The 18,721-nt window shown below is 34.4% G+C and overlaps 1 protein-coding gene across 1 annotated transcript; it reads left to right on the forward strand.

The window, feature by feature from the left end:
• The first annotated feature begins 5,024 nt into the window (after nt 1–5,024).
• On the forward strand, nt 5,025–6,101 carry LOC112779991 (putative bark agglutinin LECRPA3). The gene has a single exon (XM_025824335.2). The coding sequence runs from the start codon at nt 5,072–5,074 to the stop codon at nt 5,903–5,905; it is 834 nt and encodes a 277-aa protein (XP_025680120.1). The 5' UTR covers nt 5,025–5,071; the 3' UTR covers nt 5,906–6,101.
• Nucleotides 6,102–18,721: the final 12,620 nt, after the last annotated feature.

Raw genomic sequence — 18,721 nt, forward strand, 5'->3', positions numbered from 1 at the left:
TATTATGTAATCAGTAATAAATCATTTATTACATAAACAATTGATAAACACACTTTACCATGTATGATCATAATAGTCTTTTTTTTTCGCTATTCTATCTACGTAAAGAACTACTAAATATAATTCATAATAAAGAACTATTAACTAATAAAGTAATCAAATATTATGGTCACAAATTACGGTCCACATATCACATATATTACTCATCTGACCTTATTGATCTCCTACTTTAGAGTATCACAAAGCTATCTTTCTTTACATACCTGCATTCATATATTGGAGAAACTCTGGTGCATGCATAACCTCCAAATCCAACGACCGCATGAAAGAAGGCTCCTGAAACAGATGCGGGTTTGCTAGTGCATTTGCAACTTCCGCCACATTTGCGTTCATGGCGCCGTCAGCTTCATCTTCGTCTTCACCTGGACCAACGATCTCATAGTTACTTTCAAATTCCTCATCGCTTTCACTATTATAATCTTCCAATTCTATATTACGGTCCACTTCAGATTGCTCGAACTCAATATACAACTCGATGCACGACATTTGGTGGCGATTTTTCATATACATTGAAAACATTTCATGCATACTCGCTTCATCTGTCACGTATTTGGTCTGAAATTGAACGAACCCACCAAACACAGATAAAGGATACCTGTACAAAATACACGATACTCTCCTAGATATTTGAGAATCTATCTTCTCACAAATCACACCTTTCAATTCCTCAAATGACAATGTGAACGGAATAACAACATCTAATGAATTTTCACACACAAATTGAACTTCCTCATATGTTTGTAATAAAATCTGCCCGTAACAATAAATTTTCAACACAACTCTATCATCCATAACACTATACGTACTTAACTACTCTCAATCTCACTAAAATTTATTCTGCAAGAATGAAGGAGAAGAATGAGAGAAGAGGAAGAACATGAGCTGAGACACATGATGAAGAAATGGGATTTCTGTGATTTTTTTTGTTTATGTATGCATTACAATCGAATCGGACGGACCGACCACGTCCTATTAATTCAAATTTTTTCGCAACACAAATCGCTGGGTCCGATTGGTGTACTCTTGAATTAAAAAAAATTTGCCCCCCAGAAATCGGTGGGTCCGATTAGTGCACTATTGGATTTAAAAAAATTTGACAACCAGAAATCGGTGAGTCCGATTTCATGCAACAGAAAATTTTTCCTCCCACAAATCGGACCGTCCAATTTGTGTTTCTTTCTCTCTCTGCAAAAAATCGGACGATCCGATTTCTTCCCCCCAGATTCCTAAAGTAACGCCGTCATAACAGTGTAATTCACCCCCTAATCATCATAACCCAGCATAACTCACAATGGTAAATCATATAAAAAAAATCAACCCTTTCACAATGCTACGTTCGACTCTTGCTATAAATCTATAACTAACTAACTATATTTTCTTCTTTTATTATCTATTAAATATATATCTCTTTCTTTCTCTTTCAATGTCATCAAATCATCATTATTTTATATTTATCTATTTATATCTTGATTTTATATTATAATTATAAGAAATATTTTTAAAATTATAATTAAAAGGATAAACTAATTATATTAAATTACAATAATTTTATTAAATAAAATCCAACTAGAAAATAATAAATAATATAGACAAATTATTTCATACTATTTTAGTAATTTTAAAATTTTATAATACAAAATTATTTTTTAACTAAACTATAAAATAGATAAATTAAAATTTCACATGATTTGTTAGATAAACAATTATATATATAAGTGTTTATTGAAATAATTCTAATCTTTTAAAAGGAATCTTGTTAAATTTTAAATTTAGTAATTCATATTTTTATTGATCTTCAAAATTTTAGACACTATTTTAGACAAACGAAAGTATCTATTTATTATAATTTTAGACACTATTGCAATCCTATAATTATAAATTTATAATAACTTAAAAATAAAAAAATTAACACATTTAATTTAAATAAAAGTACTTTTACATAATTCATATATTTAATTATATATTTGACCTCCTAAAATTTTTTTCAAGATTCGCAAGTTAACGTCTATGTTAGTCATTTTATTAATTATTTGTATTAAATTTAATGATTGGAAAACAATAACTTCGTTTAAAACTTTTTAGAATAAAAATAAAATATTTAAAATATCAAAAATCAAATTAAAATTTGATTCAAAAGTTAAAAACTAAAATAATATTTTATCCCATAATTTTATACGTGATGCTTACTTGATGACTGTTTCTTTATACATGTAATATAATCCAGTGTTAAATTGTTAAAGAAAATGTGAAAAATCTAAAATACCTCTAACAAGTAAGAACCCCAAAATACCTCTATTGCCATCTTCTAAATTCAACCCCCCTTTTTTTCATTTTCTAAATTCAGCCCCTATTTTATTTGGGCTTTGTTGAGAGTTCTTTTGTGTGGGTGCTAGTCCAGGTACGGGTTGGGATATGATTTAAACATTTTCTAAACCTAGAATACAAACACCAAAAACAAAAGAATCTAGAATACGACTAACGACATGTTATTGTTGACAAAAACAAATGGGATGAATAAGGCCACAAATTTTACACTGAGCGTAATGGATGGGCGGGTTTCTTCGTGATCATTCATTATCATTAATAATAATAATAATAATATATAATAATAATAATAATTTAGACTAACAATGAACATTAATTACAGAAGACTTCTATGATCCGAATGTCTGTAGCATTAGGGGTGTATGCGGATTGGATCAGATCGGATATGGATGAAAATTTGATCCGATCCGCATAACTCCCATCGGATCGGATCGGATATGATATCCACGCTTTTTAGAGTTGGATCCGATCCGATTCGATCCGCAAACGTGCGGATCGAATCGTATCGGATATCAGATATATCCGCATAATTGAACTTTCTCTTTTTAATCGTATTTCTATGTAAAAAATTCAATAAAAAAAATTTCTTTCACATTTTAAAACTTATTTATTTCTAAAATATTTTTAATCAAACTTTTCCTAAATAACAAAAATAAAATAATATAATATATGAATAATAATTACTAACTAAAACATACAAACAAATAAATATAATACCGAATATATATATATATATATATATATATATATATATATATATATTTAATTATTATTGTGCGGATCCGCGGATCGGATATGCGGATATAGAGCAGATATCCACGATCTGATCCGTAAAGGGTGCGGATCGGATCCTATCCGATCCGATCAATGTGCGGATCGGATCGTATCCGCAATTTTTGGATCGGATGCGGATATTTACCGCGGATCTGCGGATACGATCCGATCCATGAACACCCCTATGTAGCATAAAGTAAATGTACTAGAAATATAGAGAAAGTGTAGGGAGCAACTAAACTATCAGCCAACTTGAATAATTTATTACAAAATAAAATTTTAAATTGTTAAAAATTAAGATTTTAAATAATTAAGATTAATGCCGTCAACTTATTAGGATTAGCGAAACATAACCTTCATTGACTGTTATCGTATAATCGCTTCGTCAACATGAAGTCTTCACGTCGGTACCTTGTCTTCAACTGTATTCGTCGTACTATGTCCTCTGCTGCTATTTTTCTATATATACACTGTGCTGGGCCGACCTACATCAAATAAAAGAAACATTCAAAGTTTAACAAAAGAAACATTCTAAGTTTAACAATAGAAATATTTTACAAAATAAAATTTTAAATTGTTAAAAATTAAGATTTTAAATAATTAAGATTAATGCCGTCAACTTATTAGGATTAGCGAAACATAACCTTCATTGACTGTTATCGTATAATCGCTTCGTCAACATGAAGTCTTCACGTCAGTACTTTGTCTTCAACTGTATTCGTCATACTATACCCTCTGCTGCTATTTTTCTATATATACACTGTGCTGGGCCAACCTACATCAAATAAAAGAAACATCCAAAATTTAACAAAAGAAACATTCTAAGTTTAACAATAGAAACATTTTAAGTTTTACAAAAAAATATTTGAAGTTGAACAAAAGAAACATTTAAATTTAAAAAAAACATCTGAATTTTAACAAAAAAACATCTCACAGATACCTTCTCAAGGTATAAGTTTCAATGGACGGCGAGGGGGTTCTTTATCCACCTTTCACGGTGAACGAATTGCATGGGTGGGGTCAGGTGAGGACTAGTCACGGCGTGATTGGGGTGCGGTGCAGTGGGTGTCGTTTGGAGATCCCTTCGTGGCATTGTAGACGTCAACTTCTGCGGCTCCTTGCTGAGACAGACGAGTTATGGTACCGATTCGACGACAGGGTCGGATGACACGACGGCACAAAGGAGGATTAGTTAGTTCTCTTCATGAGGTTGTGGGCATCGTTGTTGGCACGAGAAGACCGGAATAGTTGATGCCGCGAGTAGATAGTAGGTACTGATTGTGGAGGTGGTGCGACGTGAATGGAGCGTGAGAAAGAGACTAGAGAGTGTGGCGTAGCTGGGAGTGAGAGAAAAAGGTGGGGTATCTTTTAATTTTATGGTGAGTAATAGTGAAAAATTAAAATAGGATTAGATTTGGATAATGTTTTTGGAATTATTTTTGCGTTTTTAGACTTTTTTTTGTTGGGAGTTATATTATAATTGGTAGAATTGATTAGTACCCTTACCTAGCAAAGTTGTAGAATATGTAGTTGAGGAGGGGTAGAATTTGTGATGTTTAGTCATTAATTAATTATCATCAATATTTTTAATAGTGTAAGATGATATCTAATAATATAAGATTAATTTTTTTTATGGTTAAGTATTGGTCAAATTTCAATAAAAGTGTTAACCCCTAAACTTTGTCTATGTAGCCAGCTGTATGTCGTTTCTTTTCACTTTATTTATTGCTTATTAACACGTGCTTTCTTTGGTTGCACCATTCAATTATTTTTTGGACCAAGCCATCAACTAAAGACAAAATCAGAACCCCACCATGCCTCTCCCCAGCTTCTATATAACAATGTGATAGCTTGTGTTATTATCATCATTCCTCGAAAGTATTTACTAAGAAAAAAAAAAATCTCCAAAACCATGGCTATCTCTTACTCAAGTCATCCAAACCCAAAACCATTTTATGTTGTTTTAGCGATTTGCCTTCTTTTCCTTGCAAACAATAACAAGGTGAACGCAGCAAAAGTAATTTCCTTCAACTTCACCAAGTTCTCCACTAGCAACCCTAGCATAACTCTCCAAGGCAGTTCCGAGATTCTAGGAAACGGGGTTTTGGCTTTAACAAATCGTGAAAACCCCGTTTCAAACACCGGTCGTGTTTTGTATGCTACGCCGGTGACTATTTGGGACGAAGCCACTGGCAACATTGCTAGCTTTGTCACTTCTTTTTCCTTTGTCGTTGAAGATGCCGAAGGTGATTACAACTCGGCTGATGGGATCATCTTTTTTCTTGCGCCGCAAGACACCGAGATTCCCAACAACTCGAGTGGTGGATTTCTCGGTGTCGTTGATGGCAGCAACGCTTTTAACCAATTTGTTGGTGTAGAGTTTGACACTTACACCAACGAATGGGATCCAGATTCTGCTCATGTTGGAATTGATGTCAACTCTTTGATTTCGTTGAAGACTGTTAAATGGAATCGCGTAAGTGGCTCGTTAGTTAGAGTGAGCATAATATATGATTCTTTGTCTAAGACCTTGAGTGTTTCCGTTACTAACAAAAACGGTAGGATTACTACCGTTTCCCAAGTGGTTGATTTGAAAGCTGTGCTGCCGGAAAAGGTAAGGGTTGGGTTATCCGCCACCACAACAAGCGGTGGCGTAGAGGCGCATGATATTTACTCATGGTCTTTCACTTCCAATTTGGAGACAACTACAAGCAGCAGAATGAATAATATTGTAAGCTACGCATGATTTGGTCCAATTAATCCTAGTCCCAGCTAGTATGTGTTTTGAAATAATTGAAGATCATGTCATATTATGACGTGTGGGTGGTGTTGGATATGTCATATATATATATGTAGCTTTATCACTATGATCAACTTATGTAGTTGGATATGATGGTTGAATACTTAAATAAGATGAGCTTATGTTGATATAGACCATAAAATATTAGGTAATTAATTTTTTTTCTTGCATTTATTTTATATTTGTGTTATTATTAGTTAACTTTTTTATTATTTCTACTATAAAAATAGTTCTAACATTTACTCAAATAAAAATATCTAAAATATTTTTTTAAGATATTTTTTAATAATTAAAATTTAATATATATAATCGATTAAATCGTGTTATTTTTATCAAAATTAGACCAGATAAATTAATTTGAATGAAAAAATAGTAGTGAATCAAATTTTAAACTAGTCTAGATTAATATTATTTTTTTATAAAAAATGACTACACTATCTTTATTATAGAAAATAACTAAAATACTTTTATTATATATATTAGTTGAGTTATGTTACGTGTACACAAAAATCAGCCACTAAAGTCAGCCACCAGTATAAAATACATACTAAAATACAAATACACATTGAAAATAAATTAAATCACACATGTATATATTTATACACAAATACATTGGTGGCTGATTTTAGTGTACAAATAACATTTTTTATATTAATTTTAAAAATTCTAAATTATAGCCCTTTACTTCTCTGTCGTCATAGGATTAGGATTTAGAGTTTTTAAAATTATATATAAGATAGGTATTTTAGTTATTTTTTATAATAGAGATATTGTAATTATTTTTTATAAAAAAATATTAATTTAGACCAGTTTAAAATTTAATTTATTAGTTTTTCGACTAAACTGATTTGTCCAGTCTAATTTTAATAAAAACAACACAATTTAATTGATTATATGTGTTAAATTTTAATTATTAAAAAATATCTTTAAAAAAATGTTTTTTACCTCTTTACCTAAGTGACTCCCTATTTATACAGCACTATACATAGTATAAATAAGATTATGAAAATTAAATCGGTAATCAAATTGGTATTATTAGATATTCAAAATTTTAAATCTCAATCGAGGTACAAGTAAGTTAAATTGGATATAATAATTTAATATATTTATATATAAAATATAATTTTAAAAATAAATTTTTTGTATTTTATTATTTTAAATTGAATAACCAATGAAAGACCAACTTGATCGATTTACTAAACAAGATTTATCTTGAATGGGAACCAATTTAATAATTAGTTAGTTTCAATTAATCCAATCAAATCGGTCAATTTTATTCGATTTTTAAAAGAGTAAAGTATTGTTTTTGACTTTATCCCCAATGTTTGAAAAAAATTTTAAAGTTGTTCCTAATGTTTCAATCGTCTTATTTAAGTTCCTAACATTTTAAAATTGACTTAATGTTGTCCTGTCGTTAGAGATCCGTTAACAGAATTGACGGCAGGACAAAATTGAGACGATTTTGAAACGTTAGAGACTTAAATAGGATGAAAATGTTGGGGACAAAAACGATACATAGAAATAAATTTTAATTTTATCCTTCAATAATATCAATTTTTTACTGTACATAGTACTCAATTATTTTTTAATCACATCTAAGTAAATTACATTTAATCACATTACTTTCATTCTAAATAAATTTATTTTTTTATAATTTTACACTTAAAGATTTTAGAATAATTTATTCTAAATAATTTTTTTATTTTCTTTAAGTGTAAAATTATAAAAAAAATAAATTTATTTAGAATGAAAGTAATGTGATTAAGTATAATTTATTTAGATGTGATTAAAAAATAATTGAGTACTATGTACGGTAAAAATTGATATTATTGAAGGATAAAATTAAAATTTATTTTTATGTATCGTTTTTATCCTCAACGTTTTCGTCCTATTTAAGTACCTAACGTTTCAAAATGGCCTCAAGTTTGTCCCGCCGTCAATTCTGTTAACGAATCCCTAACGGCAGGACAGCATTGAGTCAATTTTGAAACGTTAGGGACTTAAATAGGACGATTGAAATGTTAGGGACAACTTTGGAATTTATCCCAAATATTGGGGATAAAAATGATACTTTACTCTTTTAGAATTATGGTTTTGAAAATCAAACTGACCGGTCGGTTCAATCGGATTAACTGAGAATCTTTTTTGGTTGTTTTGGTTGAAGTGAAAAATCACCTAATAAAAAACTTGTAAAAAAAAATCAGTCGAACTGATAGTTAATTGGTAAACTGATTGAACTGGCCTTTTTTTTTAATTCAGTTTTTTTAATTAAAAAAAATAAAACCCCTCCTTTACACTACAAAAAAAAACGTTGAGAATTATCGCATTTAGCGTCACACATTAGCATCGGTTCTACAAGTAAATTCACCGATGGTTTTGGTGTGGGGTTCGTCATGTCAAATAATTACCAACGAATTTCTATTTTCGACGGTAAATACGTTGCTAATAATTAGAGGGAAAACGAAGAAAGTAGATACAAACTTTAGCAGCGCATACTGTCGAAAAAATTTGACGGTATACACTTTTAGTGAAGCGCTGCGTTTTGGTGAATCGCAATGGGTTACTGTCGGATTTATCCGACGGTAATGAGCCCTAAAATTCAAAGTGCGAACCCTCACCACCTTCAATTCGAAATCCACTCTCTTTCTCTCACTCTAACCTCTCTTCTCCCTTTCTCTCTCTAGCGCCTCCTCTCCTCGCCGTGCCGTTAGCCACACCGTCGCCTCCTTCCTCTCCTTGCACTGACCTCGACGACGTCTTCATTGCAGCCGCCGTTTCAAACCCTAGCATCCATTGCAGCCGCCGTTCTTCGCGTCGCCAACTTCGTCAATCACCGCCAGGTCCAACTTCGTCATCGTCCGCCAGGTCCAAATTAGTTAATTTTTTCTTGCTTAATTTTTGTTCTATTTTTAACCTATTTTTCATAAAAAAAATGATTTAGTTAACTTAGTTTGTCATGTGTTCAAAATTATTTAGCTAAAAATAATTAGTTAATTTTGTGTGTATTTGTGAGCTCTAATCTTTTATAATGCTATGTATGTGATGTAATTGACTAATTACATGGTTATCAATTTATGATGAGACTTGAATTTGTCAATTTGTTAAATGGGAGACTTAAATTTATTGAATAGAAAGCTTGCTAATTATTGATTGGGTAATACTAGGGAGACAAAAAAACAGACAGAATTTGCCTTATTTAGCATTCATTAATTGTCGCAACATTTAATAAATAAGACAAGTTATGACTGTTTTTGGCTGATTTTCTTTGGTTACCAAATATTTTAACTATGGTGTTAACTGCTGATTACAGTGCCATCAATTAGACTGAGTTAATTTTCTTACTGAAAGAGGTTGTGTTTTATTCATATTTCCACTCTTAAAAACCAACATTTCAAGCTACCTACGACTTTTATGTCTATTTTTATTCTTAATTTTACTTGAGAGATAACTAACATCGAATTGTTCATTAAAAAAAAAGCACATTCGATTGTTAAGGTGATTCTTATGCCCAAGAACTTGTCCTGAAAGCTGCAATTAATCTCTTGCAAAATTATCATAAAGGAATAACTTAAATTAAAGCAAATAATATAGTGTATGCAAGAGTCTAAGACTTCATTGTAGAAAATTATATAAGGTAAATATGGCTTGTTATTTTGGTATGAATTTAGTTTTCCATGTTAGCTTTTTATGTGTGAAATCATATGTTGGTATGATAGTGCCATTAACATGCTTGCTTACATGTTGATTATATTAAGAGATTGGACTTTGGAAATAGAATTATTTTCATGTCAATAAAGATAATTTGGGAAGAGATTGGACTTTCGAAACAGATTGAATATATTTTATGATTTTATGTTGGATGTCTCTATTGTTTAAGGTGAAATATATATATTGTGTTGTTATCTAGAAAATAAGAATAGGTAGCTGAGTTTTGGGGTCTTACATGTCATATCTTATTGTGCTTGATCATGAAGGCTCCTTGTTTAGTTGAGTTTAATTCTTATGACATTAATTGAGTGTTGACTGATATTGTGGATTGAGATTAGTTAGATTTGTAGGAACTATAATGTGGATATATCTCTAATTTTAGGGGAGGTTATATCCAATTTTTTCTGGAAGGTTTGTTGAATAATTCGTGAAGTTCATATATGTTGATTAGTATTATTAATATATTTTGTTTACAGACATGATGATAGGTAACAGAGGTAGATCGAGTAGGTCTCGTGGTCATGGTAGAGGGAGGGCTTCCACCTAATCCCTAGGGACTGTTCAGTCATCGCCCTCTACCCCGAATCCCCAACGGACCAGCAATTTATCATGGTCCCAAACCCGAACTATGTGCCTCCTTCGGCTATGCCCCCTCCAGATCCAGCAACAGATACCACGGTGGGCGATTCCTCCAGTGCCTCCCGCAGGATGCCCCTCCACCACCGTCCGTCATCGAGCTGAGAATTCGGCCCAATGGCATGTAGGCGTGACTACATGCAATTTTTTAATCTTAAGTTTGTTAATCTTAATAAGTTTATGTGTGTGTATGTGTTTGTTAATGTTAGGTTTTTCTTCTGATAAGTTTGCACTAAACAATAATGCTTACACACAGGAGATCTCCGAGGTAATTAAGTCAATGTACGACCACCCGAGGCCGAGGTACACAATGATCCTGTCTAAGACCAGAGAGCAGTGGTTTCAGAAGTGGGTAGTAAGAACTCAATAACGTTGAATTAATTAACTGTATTTGAATTGTATTTTATCCCGACTAAATAATGTTATTGAATCACTTTGTGCAGTTGAAATTTATATGGGATGTGGAACATAATCTCCGGATCAGGAAGATCTATGACCACCGGCAGCTAAACGGATTCAGCAGATAATTAGCGACGTTCGTCACGGGGCGGCCACCTAACGAGATGTGTCCGTCTATCCATCAAGAAGGAACTGGAGGCCCATTTTAGAAATGATGAGGGGTTCAAGCATCGCCATCTGACCAACGTCTCTAACAGGGCTTCGTCCAGGGTCGTCGAAGTATACAGGTGGATTGGTGACCTTCATGAAGACGAAGCGCAGATTTGTAAATAGTTTGGTAATGTTTAATTTTTTTAGTTGTTACTTGAATTAGTTTTTTAATTTCTTGATTTATTTTATTGGTTGATATAATTTGTAGTCTAAGTCTTTGGATCATGAGGCGACACTGGCGGAGACCTTCAAGTATACCCATACTTTGAAGGTCAACAAGGAGAGATTTGCTAACGAGTGGTCTGCGACCCATTATGTGAGTTTAAATTAATCATAAGTTTCAAATTTATTTGGTTTAAAGTTAATTAACTATTGTCCTAATTACAACGTGTGTGACACAGGAGGATTACACGCAGAAGTTGGAGGCTGTGACCCAGCAGTCTCAGTTACCTAGTGGGAACGACGAAGACAGCTCCGAGACCTCGGTGGTAAATCCTAATAGGATTTGGTGTGAAACCGCCTCTAAACCCTACAAGAATTGCCACTTTGAGTTGGGGTCGTTCTTCACTAGTGGCCTCCGCTCTTCTGTGTTGGTGGCTTCCTATGCCTCAGCCTCTGCCACCAGCCCTGTGATGCATGAGCATCTTTCCTATCTTTTCCTAGTGAATTTGCATCTAACTTGTTGAGTTTAATTAATAATTAATTATATTTTAACCACTATGGATACTATTTTGAGTTTTGTGCAATTTTATTCATTTTAGGTAGCATTCGGATGGATTTGATGAAGTTTCTGCAGAGAAAGAGAAGAAACCAAGGAGATGACCAGCGAATACCGACGCGAAAGCATTGCTCACGCGACCGCGCAGAATGGAGAAAATCGCAATGACGCGATCGCGTGCCTGACGCAAATGCGTGGACTGGAATCTGCACAAATGACGCGAACGCGTGACTGACGCGTATGCGTGACATGCGCTGATGAGCGGATAATTTATACGCTTTTTGGCATTGTTTTTAGTATGTTTTTAGTAGAATCTAGTTACTTTTAGGGATGTTTTTAATAAATTTTATGTTAAATTCACATTTCTGGACTTTACTATGAGTTTGTGTGTTTTTCTGTGATTTCAGGTATTTTCTGGCTGAAATTGAGGGACTTGAGCAGAAATCAGATTCAGAGGTTGAAAAAGGACTGCTGATGCTGTTGGATTCTGACCTCCCTGCACTCAAAGTAGATTTTCTGGAGCTACAGAACTCGAAATGGCGTGCTTCCAATTGCGTTGGAAAGTAGACATCCAGGGCTTTCCAGAAATATATAATAGTCCATACTTTGGCCAAGAATAGATTACGTAAACTGGCGTTCAACGCCAGCTTTCTACCCAAATCTGGCATCCAGCGCCAGAAAAGGATCCAAAACCAGAGTTGAACGCCCAAACTGGCACAAAAACTGGCGTTCAACTCCACAAATGGCCTCTGCACGTGCAACACTTAAGCTCAGCCCAAACACACACCAAGTGGGCCCCGGAAGTGGATTTATACATCAAATACTTACTCATGTAAACCCTAGTAGCTAGTTTATTATAAATAGGACCTCTTACTAGTGTATTAGGAATCTTTGGATTACCTTATGATCCTTTGATCACGTTTTAGGGGGCTGGCCATCTCGGCCATGCCTGGACCTTCACTTATGTATTTTTATACGGTAGAGTTTCTACACTCCATAGATTAAGGTGTGGAGCTCTGCTGTTCCTCAAAGATTAATGCAAAGTACTATTGTTTTCTATTCAATTCTTCTTATTTCGCTTCTAAGATATCCATTCGCACCCAAGAACGTGATGAAGGTGATGATTATGTGTGACGCTCATCATCCTTCTCCCTTATGAACGCGTGCCTGACAAACACTTCTGTTCTACATGAATTAAGCTAGAATGAATATCTCTTAGATCTCCTAACCAGAATCTTCGTGGCGTAAGCTAGAATGATGGCGGCATTCAAGAGAATCCGGAAGGTCTAAACCTTGTCTGTGGTATTCTGAGTAGGATTCAATGATTGAATGACTGTGACGAGCTTCAAACTCGCGATTGTTGGGCGTTAGTGACAGACGCAAAAGGAGGGTGAATCCTATTCCAGCATGATCGAGAACCGACAGATGAATAGCCGTGCCGTGACAGGGTGCGTGAGCATATTATTCACTGAGAGGAGGGGATGTAGCCACTGACAACGGTGATGCCCTTGCATAAAGCCAGCCATGGAAAGGAGTAAGACTGATTGGATGAAGATAGCAGGAAAGCAGAGGTTCAGAGGAACGAAAAGCATCTCCATTCGCTTATCTGAAATTCCTACCAATGATTTACATAAGTATCTCTATCCCTATTTTATTATATTAAATTCGAAAACATCATTATCCATTTATATCTGCCTGACTGAGATGTACAATGTGACCATAGCTTGCTTCATACCAACAATCTCCGTGGGATTCGACCCTTACTCACGTAAGGTATTACTTGGACGACCCAGTGCACTTGCTGGTTAGTTGTATCGAAGTTGTGACAATTATGAATTAAGATCAAAGCACCAAGCTTTGGAGCCATTACCAGGATTTGTTCGAGCCTGGAGATCACAATTTCGTGCACCAAGTTTTTGGCGCCGTTGCCGGGGATTGTTTGTGTTTGGACAACTGACGGTTCATCTTGTTGCTCAGATTGGGTAACTTTCTTTTCGTTTTCTTTTTTTAAAATTTTTCAAAAATATTTCAAAACTTTTCTCAACTGTTTTCGAAAAAAAAAATAATAAAAATGTTTTCAAAAATAAATTATTCTATGGCTTTAAAATTTTTAAGAATGAATTCTAGTGTTTCATGAAATATGTTGAATCATATCTGGCTGTAAAGCCATACCCAAACTGCTTTGGGGTTGGCTAATCACTTCAGTGGAGTCATGCCCAATTCTTTTGGATAGAGCATGTTAGGCTTGTCATGTCTGAATTACACTCATATTTTGATTAAAGCTTGGCTGGCTATTAAGCCATGCCTGACCCTTTGATTGGAGCTTTAAGACTAACATGGCAAGATTCCTGGAATTCATATTAAAAATTTTGGAATCCTTATTTTTCTTTTTTCAAAATAATTTTTCGAAAAATATAAAATAAAAATCCAAAAAAATTAGAAAATCATAAAAATCAAAAATATTTTTGTGTTTCTTGTTTGAGTCTTGAGTCATATCATAAGTTTGGTGTCACTTGCATATGCATCTTGCATTTTTTCGAAAATATCATGCATTCATAGTATTCTTCATGATCTTCAAGTTGTTCTTGGTAAGTCTTCTTGTTTGATCTTGATGATTTTTTGTTTTGTGTCTTTTCATGTTTATCATATGCATTCTTGAATTCTTAGTGTCTAAGCATTAAAGAATTCTAAGTTTGGTGTCTAGCATGTTTTCTTTGCATTAAAAAAATTTTTCAAAAATATGTTCTTGATGTTCATCATGTTCTTCATAGTGTTCTTGGTGTTCATCTTGACATTCATAGCATTCATGCATGCATTCATTGTTTTGATCTAAAAAAAAATTTCATGCATTGCATAATTTTCATGTTTTTCATAAAAATTCAAAAATAAAAAAAAATATCTTTCCCTTTTTCTCTCATCAAATTCGAAAATTTGGATTGACTTTTTCAAAATTTTTTAAAAATCAAATTGTTTCTCATGAGTCAAATCAAATTTTCAATTTGAAAATCTTATCTTTTTCAAAATCTTTTTCAAAAATCAAATCTTTTTCAAATTTCTTAGTTATTTTCGAAAATTTCAAAAATATTTTTCAAAAATCTTTTTCTTATTTTATATCATAATTTTCGAAAATAACATAAACAATTAATGTTTTGATTCAAAAATTTGAAGTTTGTTACTTGCTTGTTAAGAAAGATTCAAACTTTAAGTTCTAGAATCATATCTTGTGATTTCTTATGAATCAAGTCATTAATTGAGATTTTAAAAATCAAATCTTTTTCACAACTAATTTCTATCATATCTTTTCAAAAATATCTTCTTATCTTATCTTTTTCAAAAATATCTTTTAAAAAAAAAAAAAATTATCTTTCCTAACCTCCTAACTACTTATCTTTTCAAAATTGGTTTTCAAAATTTGTTTCAACTAACTAACTAACTTTTTGTTTGTTTCTTAACTTTTTCAAAACCACCTAACTAACTCTCTCTCTCTCTAATTTTCGAAAATATCTTCCCTCTTTTTCAAAAATATCTTTTCAAAATATCTCTTCTAACTTCCTAACTTCTTATCTTTTCAAAATTTGTTTCAACTAACTAACTAACTTTTTGTTTGTTTCTTAACTTTTTCAAAACTACCTAACTAACTCTCTCTCTAATTTTCGAAAATACCTCCCTCTTTTTCAAAAATTTCTTTTTAATTAAATAATTATTTTTATTTTCTATTTTTGATTTCAAAAATTTTCGAAAAAATACTAACATTTTTCAAAAACTATTTTCAAAAATCACTAACTCCTTTTCAAAATTAATTTTCGAAAATTCCCTCCTTCTCTCTCATCTTATTCTATTTACTCATTCATATCCTAACATCTCATCTCACATCTCAAGCCTCCTCACAGTTGTGTTTCTTCCATTACATTACATTCTTTGTCTCCCCCTCTTTTCTTCCACTCACAAAGGGATCCCTATACTGTGGTATAAAGTATCTCTATTATTATTATTATTATTATTATTTTGTCCATTCTTCCTTGTATGAGCAGGAGCAAGGATAAGAACATTCTTGTGGAAGCAGATCCAGAACCTGAAAGGACTCTGAAGAGAAAATTTAGAGAAGCTAAAATACAACAATCCAGAGACAACCTTTCAGAAATTTTCGAATAGGCAGAAGAGATGGCAGCCGAAAATAATAATAATGTAAGGAAGATGCTTGGTGACTTTACTGCACCTAATTCCAATTTACATGGAAGAAGCATCTCCATTCCTGCCATTGGAGCAAACAACTTTGAGCTGAAACCTCAATTAGTTTCTCTGATGCAGCAGAACTGCAAGTTTCATGGACTTCCATCTGAAGATCCTTTTCAGTTCTTAACTGAATTCTTGCAGATATGTGATACTGTTAAGACTAATGGAGTAGATCCTGAAGTCTACAGGCTCATGCTTTTCCCTTTTGCTGTAAGAGACAGAGCTAGAATATGGTTGGACTCTCAACCTAAAGATAGCCTGAACTCTTGGGATAAGCTGGTCACGGCTTTCTTAGCCAAGTACTTTCCTCCTCAAAAGTTGAGCAAGCTAAGAGCTGATGTTCAAACCTTCAGACAGAAAGAAGGTGAATCTCTCTATGAAGCTTGGGAAAGATACAAACAGTTGACCAAAAAGTGTCCTTCTGACATGCTTTCAGAATGGACCATCCTGGATATATTCTATGATGGTTTATCTGAGCTATCAAAGATGTCACTGGACACTTCTGCAGGTGGATCCATTCACCTAAAGAAAACGCCTGCAGAAGCTCAAGAACTCATTGACATGGTTGCTAATAACCAGTTCATGTACACTTCTGAAAGGAATCTTGTGAGTAATGGGACGCCTATGAAGAAGGGAGTTCTTGAAGTTGATACTCTGAATGCCATATTGGCTCAGAACAAAATATTGACTCAGCAAGTCAATATGATTTCTCAGAGTCTGCATGGAATGCAAGCTGCATCCAACAGTACTCAAGAGGCATCTTCTGAAGAGGAAGCCTATGATCCTGAGAACCCTGCAATAGCAGAGGTAAATTATTTAGGTGAACCTTATGGAAACACCTAAATCATCCAAATTTCTCATGGAAGGATCAAAAGCCTCAACAAGGCTTTAATAATGGTGGAAGAAACAGGTTTAGCAATAGCAAACCTTTTCCATCATCAACTCAGCAACAGACAGAGAACTCTGAACAAAATGCTTCTAATTTAGCAAATCTAGTCTCTGATCTATCTAAGGCCACTGTAAGTTTCATGAATGAAACAAGGTCTTCCATTAGAAATCTGGAAGCACAAGTGGGCCAGCTGAGTAAAAGGATCACTGAAATCCCTCCTAGTACTCTCCCAAGCAATACAGAAGAGAACCCAAAAGGAGAGTGCAAGGCCATTGACATAAGCGCCATGGCCGAACCTGTGAGGAGAGGAGAGGACGTGAATCCCAAGGAGGAAGACCTCCTGGGACGTCCAGTGATCAATAAGGAGCTTCCCTCTGGGGAACCAAAGGACTCTGAGGCTCATCTAGAGACCATAGAGCTTCCATTGAACCTCCTTATGCCCTTCATGAGCTCTGATGAATATTCCTCTTCTGAAGAGAATGAGGATGTTACTGAAGAGCAAACTGCCAAGTTTCTTGGTGCAATCATGAAGCTGAATGCCAAATTATTTGGCATTGATGCTTGGGAAGTTGAACCTCCCTTGTTCATCAATGAACTGAGTGATCTGGATCAACTGACATTGCCTCAGAAGAGACAGGATCCTGGAAAGTTCATAATCCCTTGTACCATTGGCACCATGATCTTCAAGGCTCTGTGTGACCTTGGTTCAGGAATAAACCTCATGCCCCTCTCTGTAATAGAGAAACTGGGAATCTATGGGGTGCAAGCTGCTAAAATCTCACTAGAGATGGCAGACAGCTCAAGAAAACAGGCTTATGGACAAGTAGAAGATGTATTAGTAAAGGTTGAGGGCCTTTACATACCTACTGATTTCATAATCCTGGATACTGGAAAGGAAGAGGATGAATCCATCATCCTAGGAAGACCTTTCCTGGCCACAGCAAGAGCTGTGATTGATGTTGACAGAGGTGAAATAGTCCTTCAATGGAATGAGAACTCCCTTGTGTTCAAAACTCAAGGATCTCCCTCTGCAACCATGGAGAGGAAGCAGAAAAAGCTTCTCCCAAAGCAGAGTCAACCAGAGCCCCCACAGTCAAACTCTAAGTTTGGTGTTGGGAGGCCACAACCAAACTCTAAGTTTGGTGTTGAACTCCCATATCCAAACTCTAAGTTTGGTGTTGGAGAGTCTCAACAAAGCTCTGCACATCTATGAGGCTCCATGAGAGCCCACTGTCAAGCTATTGACATTAAAGAAGCGCTTGTTGGGAGGCAACCCAATGTTTATCTAATTCTTATTTTTATTGTTTTTCATGTTTTCTTAGGTTCATGATCATGTGGAGTCACAAAATAAACAAAAAAAATTCAAAAACGGAATCAAAAACAGCAGAAGAAAAATCACACCCTGGAGGAGCATCTGTCTGGCGTTCAAATGCCAGAACAGAGCATCCTGGCGCTGAACGCCCAGAACAAGCATGGTTCTGGCGTTCAACGCCAAAAATGGCAGCAAAGGGGCGTTGAACGCCCAAAATGGGCACCAACCTGGCGCTGAACGCCCAGAGTTGTGTGCAAGGGCATTTTGCATGCCTAAATTGGTGCAGGGATGTAAATGCCTTGACACCTCAAGATCTGTGGACCTCACAGGATCACCTCAGGATCTGTAGACCCCACAGGATCCCCACCTTCCTCCACTCACTCTCTTCTCTCTTCTCAATCATCCTCTATTCCCAATGAACACTCTTCCATATTAACTCTTTACCACTCACATCCAAACACCCACTTTCCTTCAAAATTCAACATATCTTTCCCACCCAATCCCACCCATATGGCCGAATACACATCTCCCTCCATCTCCTCCATATCTTCTTCTTATTCTTCTATTCTTTCTTTTTTGCTCGAGGGTGAGCAACATTCTAAGTTTGGTGTGGTAAAAAGCATAGCTTTTTTGTTTTTTCCATAACCATTGATGGCA

Source organism: Arachis hypogaea, chromosome 19 (assembly GCF_003086295.3).
Source record: "Arachis hypogaea cultivar Tifrunner chromosome 19, arahy.Tifrunner.gnm2.J5K5, whole genome shotgun sequence".
NCBI classification, from domain to species: domain Eukaryota; kingdom Viridiplantae; phylum Streptophyta; class Magnoliopsida; order Fabales; family Fabaceae; genus Arachis; species Arachis hypogaea.